The 15,173-nt window shown below is 55.9% G+C and overlaps 1 protein-coding gene across 2 annotated transcripts in view; it reads left to right on the top strand.

Annotated features, from left to right (window-relative positions):
* Positions 1 to 15,173, top strand: part of SULF2 (sulfatase 2) — a 117,982-nt gene that overhangs the window by 22,505 nt on the left and 80,304 nt on the right. For both annotated transcript variants that reach the window (XM_039249378.1, XM_039249376.1), the window contains exon 2: positions 4,423 to 4,698. In XM_039249378.1, coding sequence (XP_039105309.1) covers positions 4,524 to 4,698 — 175 coding nt within the window. In that variant the 5' untranslated portion in view covers positions 4,423 to 4,523. The remainder of the gene's footprint in view (positions 1 to 4,422; positions 4,699 to 15,173) is intronic.

Genomic DNA, 15,173 nt, shown 5'->3' with positions numbered 1-15,173 from the left:
TACTGAGGGCCTGATGTCTGTCTGAAGGAACGTGAACGTGCATTTCACAAATGGGGGTGGGCTGATTGCGCGATCGTTCCGGCGCAAAGCACCAAGCGCCCTGGTGTGTTTCCAGGAGCAGGTGGGACGCGGGCTGATAGACAGCGCTACTCGGACCCCACCCCATGATTCGGGGGGATTCAGGGACCGATGAGATGCCAGAGCAGGGCTTTCTGCCAGCCTGTCCCAGCCTCACAGTCCCCCCCGCAGAGCGTCAGGGGCGGCACTAGTGCCCTTTGGCTCCTCCCCACACCTGCTGGTCTCCCCTAAAAAAGAGAGCGTGTGCTGGTGGGGGAGTGGGCGGGCCCAGGGCTCAGCTTCGGGCCTCAGGAAGGAGCTAGAAGCTGTGAGGCTGAGTAACAGTGTCTGCTTTCTTTCATTCTGTGTGAGTTGGTTTGAAGGAAAAGGGATGCCAACTTTCCACTTACCCTTGGATAGAAAGTTTGCTTCTTCAAAAACATGTATTCGTGTTTTTATTTTTAAATGAGGCCCTTTCACAGTGGAAAGTTGTGCAGATGTAGCAGAAACGGGGGCTGTGGCTCCGGAATGGAGGAGGTTGGAAATATGCGTGGGGTGTGTGTGTGTGTGTGTGTGTGTGTGTGTGTGTGTGCGCGCGCGTGCGCACTGCACTGAGCAGTCCCAGGAGCAGAGGTCAGACCGGCTCTGCCGTTTTCTCCCTGGGGAAACTTATGGCGGTGGCTATGCTCAGTTGTTCTTGACTGTGACCCAGGGACAGCACTAGAGCCTGTGCGTGGTGGGGAGGGGGCGGGGGGTTGGGGGTGGAGGAGAGTCTGCCATTGGAATGTGCCTGTCACCACCCAGCCACGACTACAGCAATCATCATCTGATGATGGTGTACTCTGTGAACGATGTGTTCTGGTTAATTCCGAGTGCCAGGCTGTGGGCTCAGCACTCAGTGTTAACCCGTTCCATCCTTCACACCCATTTTAGAGATGAGAAAACTGAGGTACAGAGGTGCTATCTTCCCAGAGTCACCCAGCAAGTCAAATGACTCCAAAGTCTGTGTCTCAACCATCCGGCTGTGTGGCACACAGCAGGTACTCAGTACACAGTAGGTACTCGCTCTACATGGCGGGTACTTGGTACACAGCAGGACTTGGTACAGGCAGGCTCAGTACACAGCAGGTACTCGGTGCGTGTCAGGTACTCGGTACACAGCAGGTACTCAGTACGCGGCGGGTACTCGGTGCGCGGCAGGTACTTGGTCCACGGCAGGATTCGGTCCGTGGCAGGTACTCGGTAGTGGCAGGATTCGGTCCGCGGCAGGTAGTCGGTGCATGTCAGGTACTCGGTGCATGTCAGGTACTCGGTCCGCAGTAGGACTCCGTGCCAGCAGGTACTCGGTGCGTGTCAGGTACTAGGTCCACAGTAGGTACTCTGTGCATGTCAGGTACTCGGTGCATGTCAGGTACTAGATCCATGGCAGGACTCGGTGCATGTCAGGTACTCGGTCCGCGGCAGGACTCGGTGCGTGGCAGGTACTCGGTCCGCGGCAGGACTCGGTGCGTGGCAGGTACTCGGTGCATGTCAGGTACTCGGTCCGCGGCAGGACTCGGTCCGCGGCAGGACTCGGTGCGTGGCGGGTACTCGGTCCGCGGCAGGACTCGGTCCGCGGCAGGTACTCGGTGCATGTCAGGTACTAGGTCCGCGGTAGGTACTCGGTGCCGGCAGGTATTCGGTGCATGTCAGGTACTCGGTCCGCGGCAGGGCTCGGTCCGCGGCAGGCACTCGGTCCGCTGCAGGACTCGGTCCGCGGCAGGTATTCGGTGCATGTCAGGTACTAGGTCCGCGGCAGGACTCGGTCCGCGGCAGGTACTCGGTGCATGTCAGGCACTCGGTGCATGTCAGGCACTCGGTCTGCGGCAGGACTCGGTGCGCGGCAGGCACTCGGTCCGCGGCAGGACTCGGTGCGCGGCAGGTACTCAGTGCATGTCAGGTACTCGGTGCACGGTTGATGCGGTGGCTCCGGCTGTGGCGAGGGCGTGAGAGGGAGCCGGCACTTGCCCTCCGCGCCTGTGAAAGCCCTGTCCCGGGTCAGGCCCCCTGAGGACGAGATCCGCATCTGCCCGGTGCCCGCAGATGGCCCGTCGGAGGCCCCCCGGGGACGGGAGCGCCGCCTGGAGCCTGCTCCTGCGCTCAGCCTGGGGGGCGCCCTCTGAACGCCCCACTTCCAGAGACAGTTTGGGGGAAGAGAGCAAACGAGGACTCTTGCAGCACCGGAAGGAGCAGCGAGAGAGGGGGCCGCGCTACCCCCAGGCCCGGAGGGCAGGCGGGCGGGAACCGAGGCCGGACTGGACAGACGGGGCGCGGGGGCACCGCCGGAGCCGGGCAGGGAGCGCAGGCGGCCACGCGGGCTGACTTCAGCCTCCCGGCAGAGGGGGGCCCGCAGGAGCCGGGGTCGGGGGGCGCCGTCTGCAGGGCTCCCAGGGGCTTCCTGGGGCCCCGGGCAGGTGGGGATGGATCAGAGGGACCCTCCCTGGGGGGCGGGGCCGCGCCAAGCCCCCGGTCCCTCACTCTGCAGAACTCAGAAGACCTTGACAGAGTCACCATTCCTTTAGCTCTCTGAATACTCACTGGGCACCTACTGTGTGCCAGGCTAGTACTAGGTGCTGCGGACCAAGCTGCGAACAACACCCGCCCTTTCCTACCCTCGGGAGCGGACCCTTGACGGGGGAGAACTGGGCAAATAAGATAATTGCAGGCCACAGTAGGGACTGTGAGGAGAATAAAACAGGCTATAAAATACAGCGTTTGGGGTGGGGGGAGGAGGGGGCACCACGTAAGATAGGGCAATCAGGGCAGGCCTTTCTGAGGAGGTGACGTTTGTGCCGAGACTTGGCAGAGGAGAGTGAGCCTGGGATAGAGAGTCTGGGAGAAGGCTCTTCCAGGTTTAAGGAAGACTAAGTGCAAAGGCCCTGAGGCAGGAACAAGCTTGCCGTGTCCGAGCAACAGAAAGAAACCAGTGTGGCTGGGGAGCAATTGGGAGGACGGGGTCGAGGTAGGTGGGGCCTGGCTCACTCGGGTCACCTGTGGACCCCGACGTGGAGTGTGCATTGTGTTCCTTGAGCAGAGGAGCGGGGGACAGTCTGAGCTGGCGAGGGCCAGGACTGGGGCAAAGGGGAGGCGAGTGCCCTGCACTGGGTGCTGCGCACAGTGAGTGTCCCCTCACTGCCCTGAGCACCTTGCTGGTCTCGGCCTGGGCCAGGCCTGCGGAGGCCTAAGCGGGGGTTTGCACCTTGGGAATCTCCTGCTGGCCGTCCCGAGAGAACGGAGAACGGGGGCGCTTGAGGGGAAGTGGGGGGGACCTTTTCGAGGGGGGCATTGCGGCAGACGTCCCCTTCTATCAACCGGAGCCGAGTTCCCTGAGCTGTGACTTGGGGCCGGTGGGGGATGGGAGGCTGGCAAACAGAATCCTTCAAGGTCAGGCGGCCCACCTCCAACGAGCTTGGTTTCCTCTCTCAATAACGGCTGCTCGCTCTCTCTCTCGTTTTAAATAAGTGAGACCAAAAGTCTATATCTGGAAGGACTTGAAGGCTCATTTCCTCAAGAAGTAGAAAAATGACCACAGAGAGCAAGCAGCAGAACGAGATTGGCCCTGCCAGAGCCAAGATTCACCATCCTGCCTTCCCTCCCCCAAATTCGCTTGGGGACCTGCGTGACCCGGGGTCCAGGGGTGACTGAGGTCGTAGCCGACTGACGGCTCTTCCCTGGCAGCTTTTCAGCCCTCAGCTTTCTCCTCTGTCACCGTTTGTCACTGTGTTGTCACTGCAACTTAAAGCCAGTGCGATAGGGTGCCGAGCTGTGGGGCTGTCTGCAGGGACCTCTTCACACACCCAGGCTGGAGCTCTGGTGACAACCTCGCGTCCCCATTTTATTCGCGGGAAAACTGAGGTCCCTTTACTGGCCTGATGGGAAACCCGGCTGGCGAGCGACACGCAGAGTTGTGCAGTGCTGCACGTGCACGCCCCTCCCTGGGCCACACGCCGCCCAAGAGCTGGGGCTGCATCCTGCTCACCTCTGCTCCCCCACCCCCGCTGCCGGCCGAGAGGGGACACCCAGAAATATCTGCTCCCAGAAGAAATGGGCTCCTTCCTTTTCTTTCTCTGGGGCCGATCCGGCTGTCGAACTAGTTGGATGGATCAGAGACGGGCTGGTTATCTAACCTTGCACGCGGGCCGCCATCAGCACGTTGGGAAAATGCTCTGCTTCTGACTTTCTCAGTAAAGTGTTCTCTGCCGTGCCCCCCCACCCCCACCCCGGTCAGAGCCACCCCGGCTGTCCATGCCGGACACTGTCATGCACGCCGAGGGGTCTGGTGGCCTTTATGTAAACACTGACCTGGTTCCCCTCCTCCTCTTCTAGACCCGTGAGTAGAGCGGGAAGAAGGGAAAAGAAACAAGCCCACGACACGCGACTTCAGACTCCTGCGTCCCGCGGGAGGCGACGGGTCAGCCCCACGTAAGATGGCCCCCCCCGGCCTCCTGATCTGCTGGCTCGTCGCGACCGTCTTCTCTCTGCTGGCCGGGAGCTCGGCGTTCCTGTCCCACCACCGCCTCAAAGGCAGGTTCCAGAGGGACCGCAGGAACATCCGCCCCAACATCATCCTGGTGCTGACAGACGACCAGGATGTGGAGCTCGGTAAGCAGCCGGCCGGCAGGTGCCGCCGCCGGCCAGGCCCCCGCGCTGGGTCTGAGGCTCCTGGCCTGCCTCCCACTTCTGCTGGATTAAGACCAAGTCAGGGGGGTTGAGGCACGCGCGTGCGTTTACAGCTCAGGCCTCGGGGCTGGGGGTCTCCAACGTGCCCCTAGGGCAGACCCCTTCCTGGATTTGTCCAAAAGTCTGAAGGACAAGAGATGTTTAGACCAGTTCAGGATTTTCACCCGATCTGTATTGAGCACCTGCTGTGTGCCGGGCAATATCGTAGGGCCTGGAATGTCAGTAACGAGTAAGACACGCACGTTCCCTCCTCTCGTGGAGTGAGGGGCACAGACAATCAGCACTGCTGCAAGATCACACATACGGGAATTTCCAGAAGGGAGAAGTGCGCAGGGGGACTGAGAGAGCATTGTGCAGGGTGGGGTGGGGGGAGCTGCTATGGGTCGGTAATCCTGGAGGGCTCTTGGCGGGGGTGATGTTTGAGCTGACACCAAAGCTAAGAAGAAGCCAGCCGGGTGGGGGGAGGGGAGCGGTTGTGTGTGTGTGTGTGTGTGTGTGTGTGTGTGTGTGTGTGCGCGCGCGTGCGCGTGTGTGCACGCACATGCCCATGTGGGCCCTGCTCCTCTGATCTTAACCGCTTTAGGTGAGCTCAGTGTTCCTTGGTGGCATTCAGGGACAGGGAGGCAGACACCACTACTGGCGACCTGACCCTGTTCACAAAGATGGTGCCTCAAGGGGATGAACTTGGCCGCCTTGGGTCCGGACTTCCTCCCAGCGCAGTGCTTTGGCTCCGGGTAACACAGGCAAGGACGGGGGCCCTTGCCGGAGTGTAGTTCACGTGTACCGACGGCAGGTGTGACCAGGGCCCCTCGAGCTGACCACCTCTGCGCCTTTATTCCCCACATGAGCCACCCCGGCTGCCACTTGGCTCGCTGCGTGAACCCTCCTGGCTCCCCTACCTGAGCTGTGGGCGCTGCGTTTGCGTGATCTTTTCTCGCCCACCACGTGTTTCTTTGCACAAGGGGGAGGCTCACAGATGAGGCCACCAAGAGGGAGCCGTCCACGGTTCATCTCAGCTGGAACTTCTCCTCTCCTGGGGTGAACCCCGCCTGTGTCTCCAGCTCACCTCGGGGTCTCTTCCTGGGGAAACCCTTTCTCCCTAGCTTGTGTCTTCTCCACCCACCTGGAATGCACCTATTTTGCGGATTCTGTTTCCCCAACAGTAAACCCTACACAGAACTGCCCTATAGAAATATAATGCAAGCCACAAACGCAAGTGACAAAGAATTTTAAATTTCCTAGCAGCTACATTGGTTTAGGGTTTTAAAAACAGGTGAAATTAATAGCACATTTTGTTTAACCTTGTATATCCAAGTTATAATCACCTCAACATGTAACTGGTAAAGTCATTAATGAGGTTGTTTACAATTTTTATATTGTTTCTGAAATCTGGCGTGTACCTTATGGTAAGAGCACATCTCCTTTAGGACTAGCTGTCTTTCAGATGCTCTGTAGCAACCCATGGCTTGTGGCTACCGTATTGGGCAGCATACCCTGTGCGTTTTCCTTCTATAGTTTCCTTTAGAATCATCAGGGCTGTGTATTGCAAGGATCTGGGAAAAGCCTTTTAAGCCAGGGAGGCAGCATGTGCAAAGGCCCTGAGGCAGGAGCAAGGAGACATGAATTGGAGCTTAGGAAAGGGGGATGGAATAGGAGACTGGAGAGAGGCTAGAGCCGTATCTTGGAGGCTCTCATGGGTTGCGGTAAAGACTGCTGGTCGTTGGCCAGGTGAGGGGTGGGCTTTTAGCCTCTTTCCACTGTCAAAGGACGTTTGAATATTGCTGGTGGCAACAAATTTAAAGCCTTTGCAACCAAACCTAAGGATGCGGTGAAGATTCAAGTGCAACTGGATCCATTATTAAAAGCACACATGAGTCTTTTTAACTGCTAAGAGGAGGTGATTTATATCCATCCAAGTTGCTCCTTATAATGATTTGTATTAATGATCCCAAGTATAGATTTTTCTCAGGGAGGTTATCAAGTGCAAAAAGAACTCGCAGCCAGGAAGCAGTCAAAGCCCAGAACTTTTATTGACAGTTTGACACATAATAATCCCTGTCTCTCCAGCAACACTTAACTTGAAGCTTGTTACGGCCATAAGGATGCAAGTTTTGTTTCTGGGGGAATTTTGCAGACAGCACCTGGATCTCAGCACACAATGGTCTTGCTTCATGGGCCCCTCGACGGTAGTCATGCCCGGGAGTGCAAGACTCCATGAACACCCACTCATGCATCCAGCAGATAATTTATTAAGCATCCACTTTGTGCAGTGCACCATGCTGGGAGCTAGAGGGAAAGGAGCATTCCAGGTCAAGAGAACAGGAAAGGCAAGGACACTGTGTTAGTTAGCAATGAACTTGGCGGGTTCGTACAGATGGAAAGCCTGTGGGCTGGAGGGAGTCGGGCTAGAAGTGGAAAGAGATGAGGCCAGGAGTCGACTGAGAACAGGTGATGAGGGGCCTCGGGGCCATGATGAGGGTTTTGAGTTTTCTTCTTGATGAAACGGACATGCATTAGGGGGCCTTTAGCGGGGAGGGGGTGCGGGGGGCTGTGAGCGGACTTAGATTCCAGCAGGATCCCTCTGGCTGTTGTGTTGAAACTGGCTTGCCGAGAGCAAGAGCAGAGACAGGAAGCCCCTGTCGGAGGCAGGAAGGAATTGGGCAGGTGATGGTGGAAGCTTGGACCAGGGCGGGATGGTTGAATGTAGGGGTTACGGAAAAGAGGAAGATCAAGGGCACCTCCTAGACTTTGGGTCTGAACCAAGGTGAGCGATTGAACAGCCGCTTTTAGAAACAACACATTTTTGCTGCAGCAGCGTGACCCAGCTAAGCTTCATGTCACAAAGTGACTGTAAGTTTACATCTGTGACTCTCAAATGAAACCAAGAAGATATGCAAATATAGAAAAAAGGATCAGGTCCACCTGGGTGGCTCGGTCTGCTAAGCCTCCGATTCTTGATCTCAGCTCAGGTCTTGATCTCAGAGTCGTGAGTTCGAGACCCACGTTGAGCTCTGCACTTGGCATGAAGCCTACTTTAAAAAAAAAAAAATCTGTGAACATGATAAGGACACAGGAAGGAGGAGAGCAGGGGAAGCTAAGCTAACTTAAAATACATAGATTCACTCTCTCTATTTCACAGAGGGAGCGACGAAGGCACAGGGAAATGAAGTTGCTTCTCCAAGGTCACAGCCACATGGCCAGAACATGGCCAGACAAGATCTGAGCCCAGAGCCCCTGGTCTTAACCACTGTTCTACTTAACCAGTCTCCTGGAATGGCTGTTGAGTTGTTTCTAGATGGTTAGTGTGTTCGGTAGTTGGTTTTCACGGTCACATATATCATTGCTGGGAATGTCTTTATCCGTGCATCTTCTCACACGCGAGCAAGTGTTTCTGAAAGATAAATTCCAGGAAGTGGTTTTTCGGTGCAGTTAGAGCCCCGGCGCTCTGTGGGGTGTGTCAGCCCCACCCGCAGCAGCACCCTGCAGAGCTCGGTGCAAAGGTGCAACCTTCCCTCCACGCCCGAGCCCCCGCCCCTCCCGCGGCAAACCCGCGGCAGAACGAGCTTCTGAAGGAGGCTGTGTGGCTCTCGGGAGGTGAAGGATGGGAAGGTGGGAGGGGGGAGTTGGTGGGCTTTTTATAAACCACTAGACAGACCCGGATCAATAATGCATGTTCCCAAAAAGGCCAGCACATTAGCTCACAGTCTACTACAACTGGCACACGGCGGGTGGTCCTAAAAAATTTATCATCTGCTATTTTCTGCTCATCCGTGCGGCCGGTCTGCTGATTCTCGGGGCTGAAGACTTCTCGACTGAGCTAATTCCAGGCTTCCTTCCAGTCCCGGGTGGAGAACAGCCGTCCATCCTAATTAGGGCCTGGTTGAGAGAATGGTTACGGTACCCGGACAGAAGAGGGGCTCATCTTGTGTCTTGATGGCAAGGTGGGGGCGGGGGGGGGGGGGCTCTATATTCATTTTCTCTTTCCTCCTGTGTTTTTGACACCCTTCCCCGGGCTGTCCCTCAGAAGCGTCAGGTGCCCCGGGGAACTCACTCCGGTGTACAGTGGTCAGTAAGTAGCCTCAGTTATCAATCCATTTTCAAAGTGATGGGGTAAAATCCCTGCGTCTGGGCAGGCCCGCCTTCTTTACCAGAAGGATGAGAGAAGGAGAAGCTTCCAGAAGCCAGTCTTGTTTGCACGTGTGTCGTTTGGTCAGGGTGGCGGCACTGATAGACCCTGAGAGGGACTTACCGGTTTAATCTGATCCAGCCCGGCCGCTGCAGAGCCTCTGCGGCTCAGACAGGCTCTGAGACACCGAGATGAGTTAGACATGGTCCTGGTGGAGCCAGAGAAAGTTTGCAGCATCACAGGCCCTTCTTTCTTTCGTTTGGGATTTTACTTAACTGGGCTTGCTTTGGGAAGCTTAAATATTATTTTTGAAGGAAGCCTTAAGTTATGACTGTAAACGAAACGCCAGTATCCATCGTCTCTTGTAAAAGGTCACTGCAAAACCAAGTGCGGTGAGAACAGCAGTGTTTTTACATTTCAGCAAGACGCTGCCTCCCACAGGCCGGCCTGTCTTTGTTATAAAGAGCGAGGAGAGTGGCACGTGCCCAAGACGTTCCCCTTGACCCAGTCGGCAAGATGGAAGCTGGGAAAGGGAAGGGCTTTCTCAAGTGCGAGTCACAGGCTTTTCTATTGGAGCCGGGCCGATACGGGAGCTCTCACGTCTGAGGGTTACGGAGACAGACCCCGACCCCAGAATATCAGGCACTGATTCTCCGCTGTTGATCTCCAAGGGTCCGCGCAGGGTAGAAACAAGGTGCCTTTAAAAAAAAAAAAAAGAAGAAGAAGAAGAAGAAAGAAACAAGGTGCCTTGTAGAGCACCTCTCCCTGCCTCCCCCCCCCAACCCTGATTACCGGTTTTCAGACTGCATGGACAGAATTGAGCCGCTGTGGCTGACAAAAGGCAACCAAGTGGCAGTGTTGGAGGAGCCGTAAAATACCCTGGGAACAAGTGTTCCAGGGGATAGAAAACCCCGTGTTTTGCAACCCCTTTCTGTCCGTTGGGATTCTCTCGGTGATGAGCGACAGAAACCCAATTCAAACTAGACTGACCCTACCAAAAAAAAAAAAGTTTGACTCACGTAGATCAGAAAATACAAATGTATTTTGAGCTTCAGGTGTGGTTGGATCCAGGAGCTCAGTCTGGCTCTCCTCTATCTCCCCATGTCTGTGATCTCAGCTCTCCTCCAAATTGGCTTCGCCCCAAACCCAGCTTTCCGTTTGGCAGCACCAGACCTGCGTTAATATTACAGTGAGCCATGCCTTCCTCTTTCTACAATACCAATACCACAGGTACCCGTAAATGTCCCCAAACAAGTATCTTGGGGCTGGTACTCTCTGGGACTGCTGGTCAACCGTGAACCATGGGGGCGGGAGAGGGTGGAATGCAGTGATTGGCTGGGCTGGGTCACATGCACATCTCTGGAGTCAGGACTGGGGCCAGCCCCACATGAGGATTGGGAGAGGGAGTTAAGTATGATTCTTTCCTAAAGAAAAATTCAAGAGCCAGTGTGCCAGAAGGCAGGTGCCAGGGCGCCTGGGTGGCTCAGTCCGTTAAGCGTCCGACTTTGGCTCAGGTCGTGGTATCACAGTTCGTGAGTTTGAGCCCCAGGTCAGGCTCTGTGCTGTCAGCTCAGAGCCTGGACCCTGCTTCGGATTCTGTGTCTGCCCCTCCGCCGCTCACGGTCTGTCTCTCAAAAATAAATGTTTAGAGAAATAAAAGAAGGTAGGTGCTGAGTGCATGGGCAGGGCTCAGGGCACACTCCCAGCACTCTCTCCAAGGCAGGGTTCTGGCTCAAAGGGCAGACCAGACTCATTCATTCATTCAGATAGGAGCTGTCCCAGGCCGTCAGCGTTCAGAGTCCGGGGTTCAGGGGGAAGAAGCCCTGGCCCGGAGGGGCTGGGAGCGAGGGGCGACCAGGGAGGGGGCAAGAACTGTATGTAGGTTGCGTGCCTGTGTCTGTTCTACTGGATCTGAGACCCGCACCAGATGCCCAGAGGGGTCTGTGATCTTGAGACTCACAGGCCCCCAGCCTCGTGCGAGAGGCCAAGGCCGGCTTTGGAGAGAAAGGCTTGGGAGGGGTTCTGGCCGCAGACACTTGTTTTCCACTCTCCATCTGTGAACACGAGGAAACCACACCCCGAACTGCAGACTGATCTCCAGAAATCCATTCTAAATTTCAGGCTCGGGCGCTCTGTAGGGGCCAAATGGCTGGAAGCCCAGGACGGCGTGCCCAGATTCCGGACACCAGATCGGTGTCACTCCCAATCCGGCCTAAGATACCAACCGCTGACATTCCTGCCTCTCTCAATCCACTTACACAAACATACGGCTGCAGGTTATCTCAGGAGGAACAAAGGCTCATCTAGACCCACCCTGGTTTTCAACTTGCCAAACACATTCCTGCAAGACCTTTTGTTTTTTAAATTCAGCAACACTTGGGAGATACTTAAATTCTGGAAGCTAAATATATTGGGATTAGGTTTGGCTGCATATAAAAGGAAAAATAGCAATGGCTTAAACAAGATAGAGTTTTGCTTCTTGCTCACATAAAAATATCTGGAAGTTGGCATTCCAGGGCTGGCACGGTGGCATCAAGGTTATCGGGCACCCACCTTTCTGTTCTGCCGTGCTTGCTATGTGACTTCTATCATGAAGGTCGCCTCCTGGTCCAGAAAGGCTGCTGGAGCTCCATCTATTAGAGCCACGTTCCAGGCATCAGACAAGGAGGAAGTAAAAGGGTAAAAGAACGAATTCCAAGTCAAGTCAGCTCCCTTTAAGGACCTCATTCCAGACATCACGTACGACAGAGACAGAGCTTATTTAATTAGCCGCACGATCGCAGCAAGGAATGTGGGGCACACTCAAATTTGGATTATTCAAGGAGGGCGTAACTGTAGTTTGCTAAAGTGGGGAGAAATCTATTTAGTAACATTTCAGCCATTCCCATCCCAAGACCAAGGGGATGAGCATGTGGTTACGGGGACACAGCCTCCCAGCAGGAGCTGTCCCCTCTGTTGGTACCACAGGGGGAGAGGTGGAGGCATCCTTACCCCAACATCCATTTCCTCTTCTGATCTCCCACCAGGACCCCGCCCCACCCCCAATGGCCAAATCCAGCCCAAAGCCAGAGAGTAAAGACAATTGTGGGTGCGACCCATGCAGGTCAGCTCGTCGGCCGGGGAGCTGCTCTAGAAGAGCCAAAGTGAGGAGCACGTGCGCATTTAGCCACAAGAGAGTCTGGGAAATGTACTTCCTATAGCTCAGTGCGTTAAAGATTAAAGTCGGAGCCTGTTAAGGAAGGGAAACCTGTATCGATAGGCAACTGGGGTCTCTCCCACAGCAGATGGAGCAAGGGCCCAGTGAGGGCAGCGCCTCTAGTGTGGGGGGGTGGGGTGTATGAAGGGAACTGGTGATACTTGCACCTCCAGAAGGAGACGGTCTCATGGGAATTTGGGGGAGGAGCATCCCAGGCCGAAGGACAAGTACAAGCGCCACGTGGCAGGAATGGACTGGCCAGGAACCTAGAGGAGGGCGCAGCACCCGGGGTGGGGGAGTGGAGGGGAGAAGGATGTGGAAGGTCTGGATTGGCTGCCAAGGCCGACAGAAAGTCACTGAGCCGTTCTGAGCAGGTCAAGTTCACGGGATTCATGTTCTCAGTGGCTCAGTCTAGCTGCGGGTGGAGGGGCGGTGGGCCGGGGACGGGATCAGATCAGGGAGACCAGTTGTCCGGGTGGGGGCCGGCGGATGATCCGCAGAGGGGTCGGCGGGTGGAGCAGGCTCTGTTTTGGGGGGTCAGCAGGCAGGGCCTGTGGACGGATCACAAGGGGGAGGGAAGGAGAGTCGAGAATCAATGAGGTTTTGGCCGAGCCGCTGGGCAGATGGTGGTGCCGTTTACAGAGATGGGGACACTGGAGGCGGAGGAGTGGGTGTTCAGGCTCAGGACAGACATCAGGCTGGTGGCCAGGTGACCGGCTCTGTGTAGCACAGGACGAAAAGTGGGCAAAACAGACCCGACTTTGAATAAATAGCCTCTGGCGGGACAGTCGATGGGTGGGGCTCCTCAGGGAGGAAGCGACCCTCTCCCAGGGCCTCTGGGCCACCTCCCCTCCGGTGAGAAGGAATATATCAGAATTTCCTCCCCAAGCTTCACAGCCAGAACGAGCAGAAGGCAGAGGAGGAAAAATTCACTTCACGATCGCTCTGACAGTCCGCCGTTCATTAATGAAATTCCGACACTGCTGTCTCTGACATCTGCTTAATTGACCCCGGGTTTAGGAACCAATTTTGAGCCTCAGCTTTGCGTAGCTAAACCCGGCAACGGCATCTGACTTTATTTTGTAAGATTCCCGAGCGCCTGGGGGGCTCAGTCGGTTACGCGTCTGACTCCGGCTCAGGTCATGACCTCACAGTTTGTGAGTTCGAGCCCCACGTTGGGCTCTGTGCTGACAACCTTGGATCCTCTGTCCCCTCTCTCTCTCTCTCTGCCCCTCCCCTGACATTCTCTCTTTACCTCTCTTTCAAAATAAATAAAAACTTTTTAAAAAAATTCTTCTATTTTGTAAGATCCGGGAGTCCGGAGCGGCTCCCTCTTGGCCCCCGGGAGGAAAAGCCGTCTGAGCAGCCAGTGTCATTATTCTGGGTCAGGATGGAGGCACAGCAGGGGTTACCGGTGGACAGCAGTGGGCACAAATGTCATTGTCAAGAAACAGAGGAGTCCCTCCGCCCAGATGTGGCCTCCATTTCTGCTGCTCGTCCCCAGGCCCTCCTCTCCCCGCCTGCTGGGGACAGAGCTATTCTAGGCAGTCGGGCTGATGGGACCCAGCCTCCCAGGGATGTTAGACGGTTTGCCATAGGCAGGCGGCTCACAGTCTGATCCGGTGACATTGTGGGCATTCCGGGGCACTCGAGGACCAGATGAGGGCTGCCTCGGGAATTCCAGCCTGGCGGGCGGCCACCGGTGCCTGGAGGACACAGATGCTGCGCCACCTGTGGCCCGAGCTGACGCACCCCCCTGCACCCCACCTGCCTGTCTGGGTCAAGGTTGTGTCCTAGCCTGTACCCACACCCACAGCTCCCCTCCCCTTCCTAAAGCCTGCCTCTGCGGGGCTCTGGCTCATAGTAAGTGTTACTTGGAAGGTCTGCTTAGCCGGTCCCTTGCGCCGGAAGAGAAACAGCTACAGATTGTAAACTCAGTGCTTCCAGAACCAGGGAGGTCCTGTAAAGGCGGAAAGCGGGGAGCCTAGATAGCCAGAGCGCCCCCTTCTAGCCTGGGCCTTTGCTACCCAGGTCTGCTCACCTGTGAACCCGTCAAGGCCAGATCTCTGTATTTTTTTCAAGCAAAGCCAGAACACTGGATTGATGGGAAATCTCCCAATTAAAAAAAAAAAAACGTTAGCAGTTAATTTTTGAAACGCATTCAAGCACCCAGATCAGAATGTGTGCAGAGGCACTCCGTGAGCTCTGTGTCCCACAGGACCCGGGAGCGACAGTAACTAAAACCTTCGACAGCTACTGCGTATTAAGTGCTTTCACAGGCCATGTACTGCACCAAAGGCTTTGCACGTATTTTCCTCAATTAAATTTTGGAACACCCACGGGGAGGCGGCGCTGTCATTCTCTCTACTTTGCAGACGAGGACGCCGAGGTACGTGGGGGGAGTTGAATCATTTGCACGAAGATTTGTGGCTGATAGGAAGTGGCAAGGTCAGGATCTGAACTCAGGCCACGCGCCTCTAGAGCCCTTCCTGGTTTACCGCGTAAGATGGCTGAGGGTATTCTAGAATCGTCCTTGAATGTCACTGTCCATACCTAAAGCCATCCACGTGCTGTATTTTTACAGAAGGGAAATGAAGGCCCCAAGAAAGTCGGATTTAACAGAACAGCCCACACTTCATTCTTCGGGCTCTTTGATACCCCGAGTCTACAGATGTGGGGGCGGCGGGGGGGGGGGGTTGTGTTCAGTCCAGAACGGAAGCGTGCGTAGATTACATCCACACCTGTTCATGTGCGTTACACCCGCACACATATGTAGCAGCGGACCCTGTGTCACATACAGAACTGAATGGGTGACAGAAGAGTCGCTCAGAGAAGGATGGCACCGGAGAGGATGCGGGTCGTGTCCCCTGCACCCTGAGCCTGGCCCCATGCCCCGGGAGAGGAGAAAACACAGCTGGGGCAGCCCCGGGCTGTGTGACAGGAGGGTGGGCGGAGGGGGCCCATGGCTTGGTCAGTCAGGACTCTGTACCGATGCCTCCGTACAGACCCCAGAAGACTGGGTTCGGAAGCCTTCAGGCCGGTGACTGCTTGGCGACGCAGGGTGCGTGGCCCGCC

The sequence above is a fragment of the Hyaena hyaena genome, unplaced genomic scaffold (assembly GCF_003009895.1).
Source record: "Hyaena hyaena isolate Hyena2069 unplaced genomic scaffold, ASM300989v1 scaffold_335, whole genome shotgun sequence".
NCBI lineage: Eukaryota > Metazoa > Chordata > Mammalia > Carnivora > Hyaenidae > Hyaena > Hyaena hyaena.
Note: the sequence above shows the minus strand (reverse complement) of the source record. Positions and strands in the feature narration are given on the sequence as shown.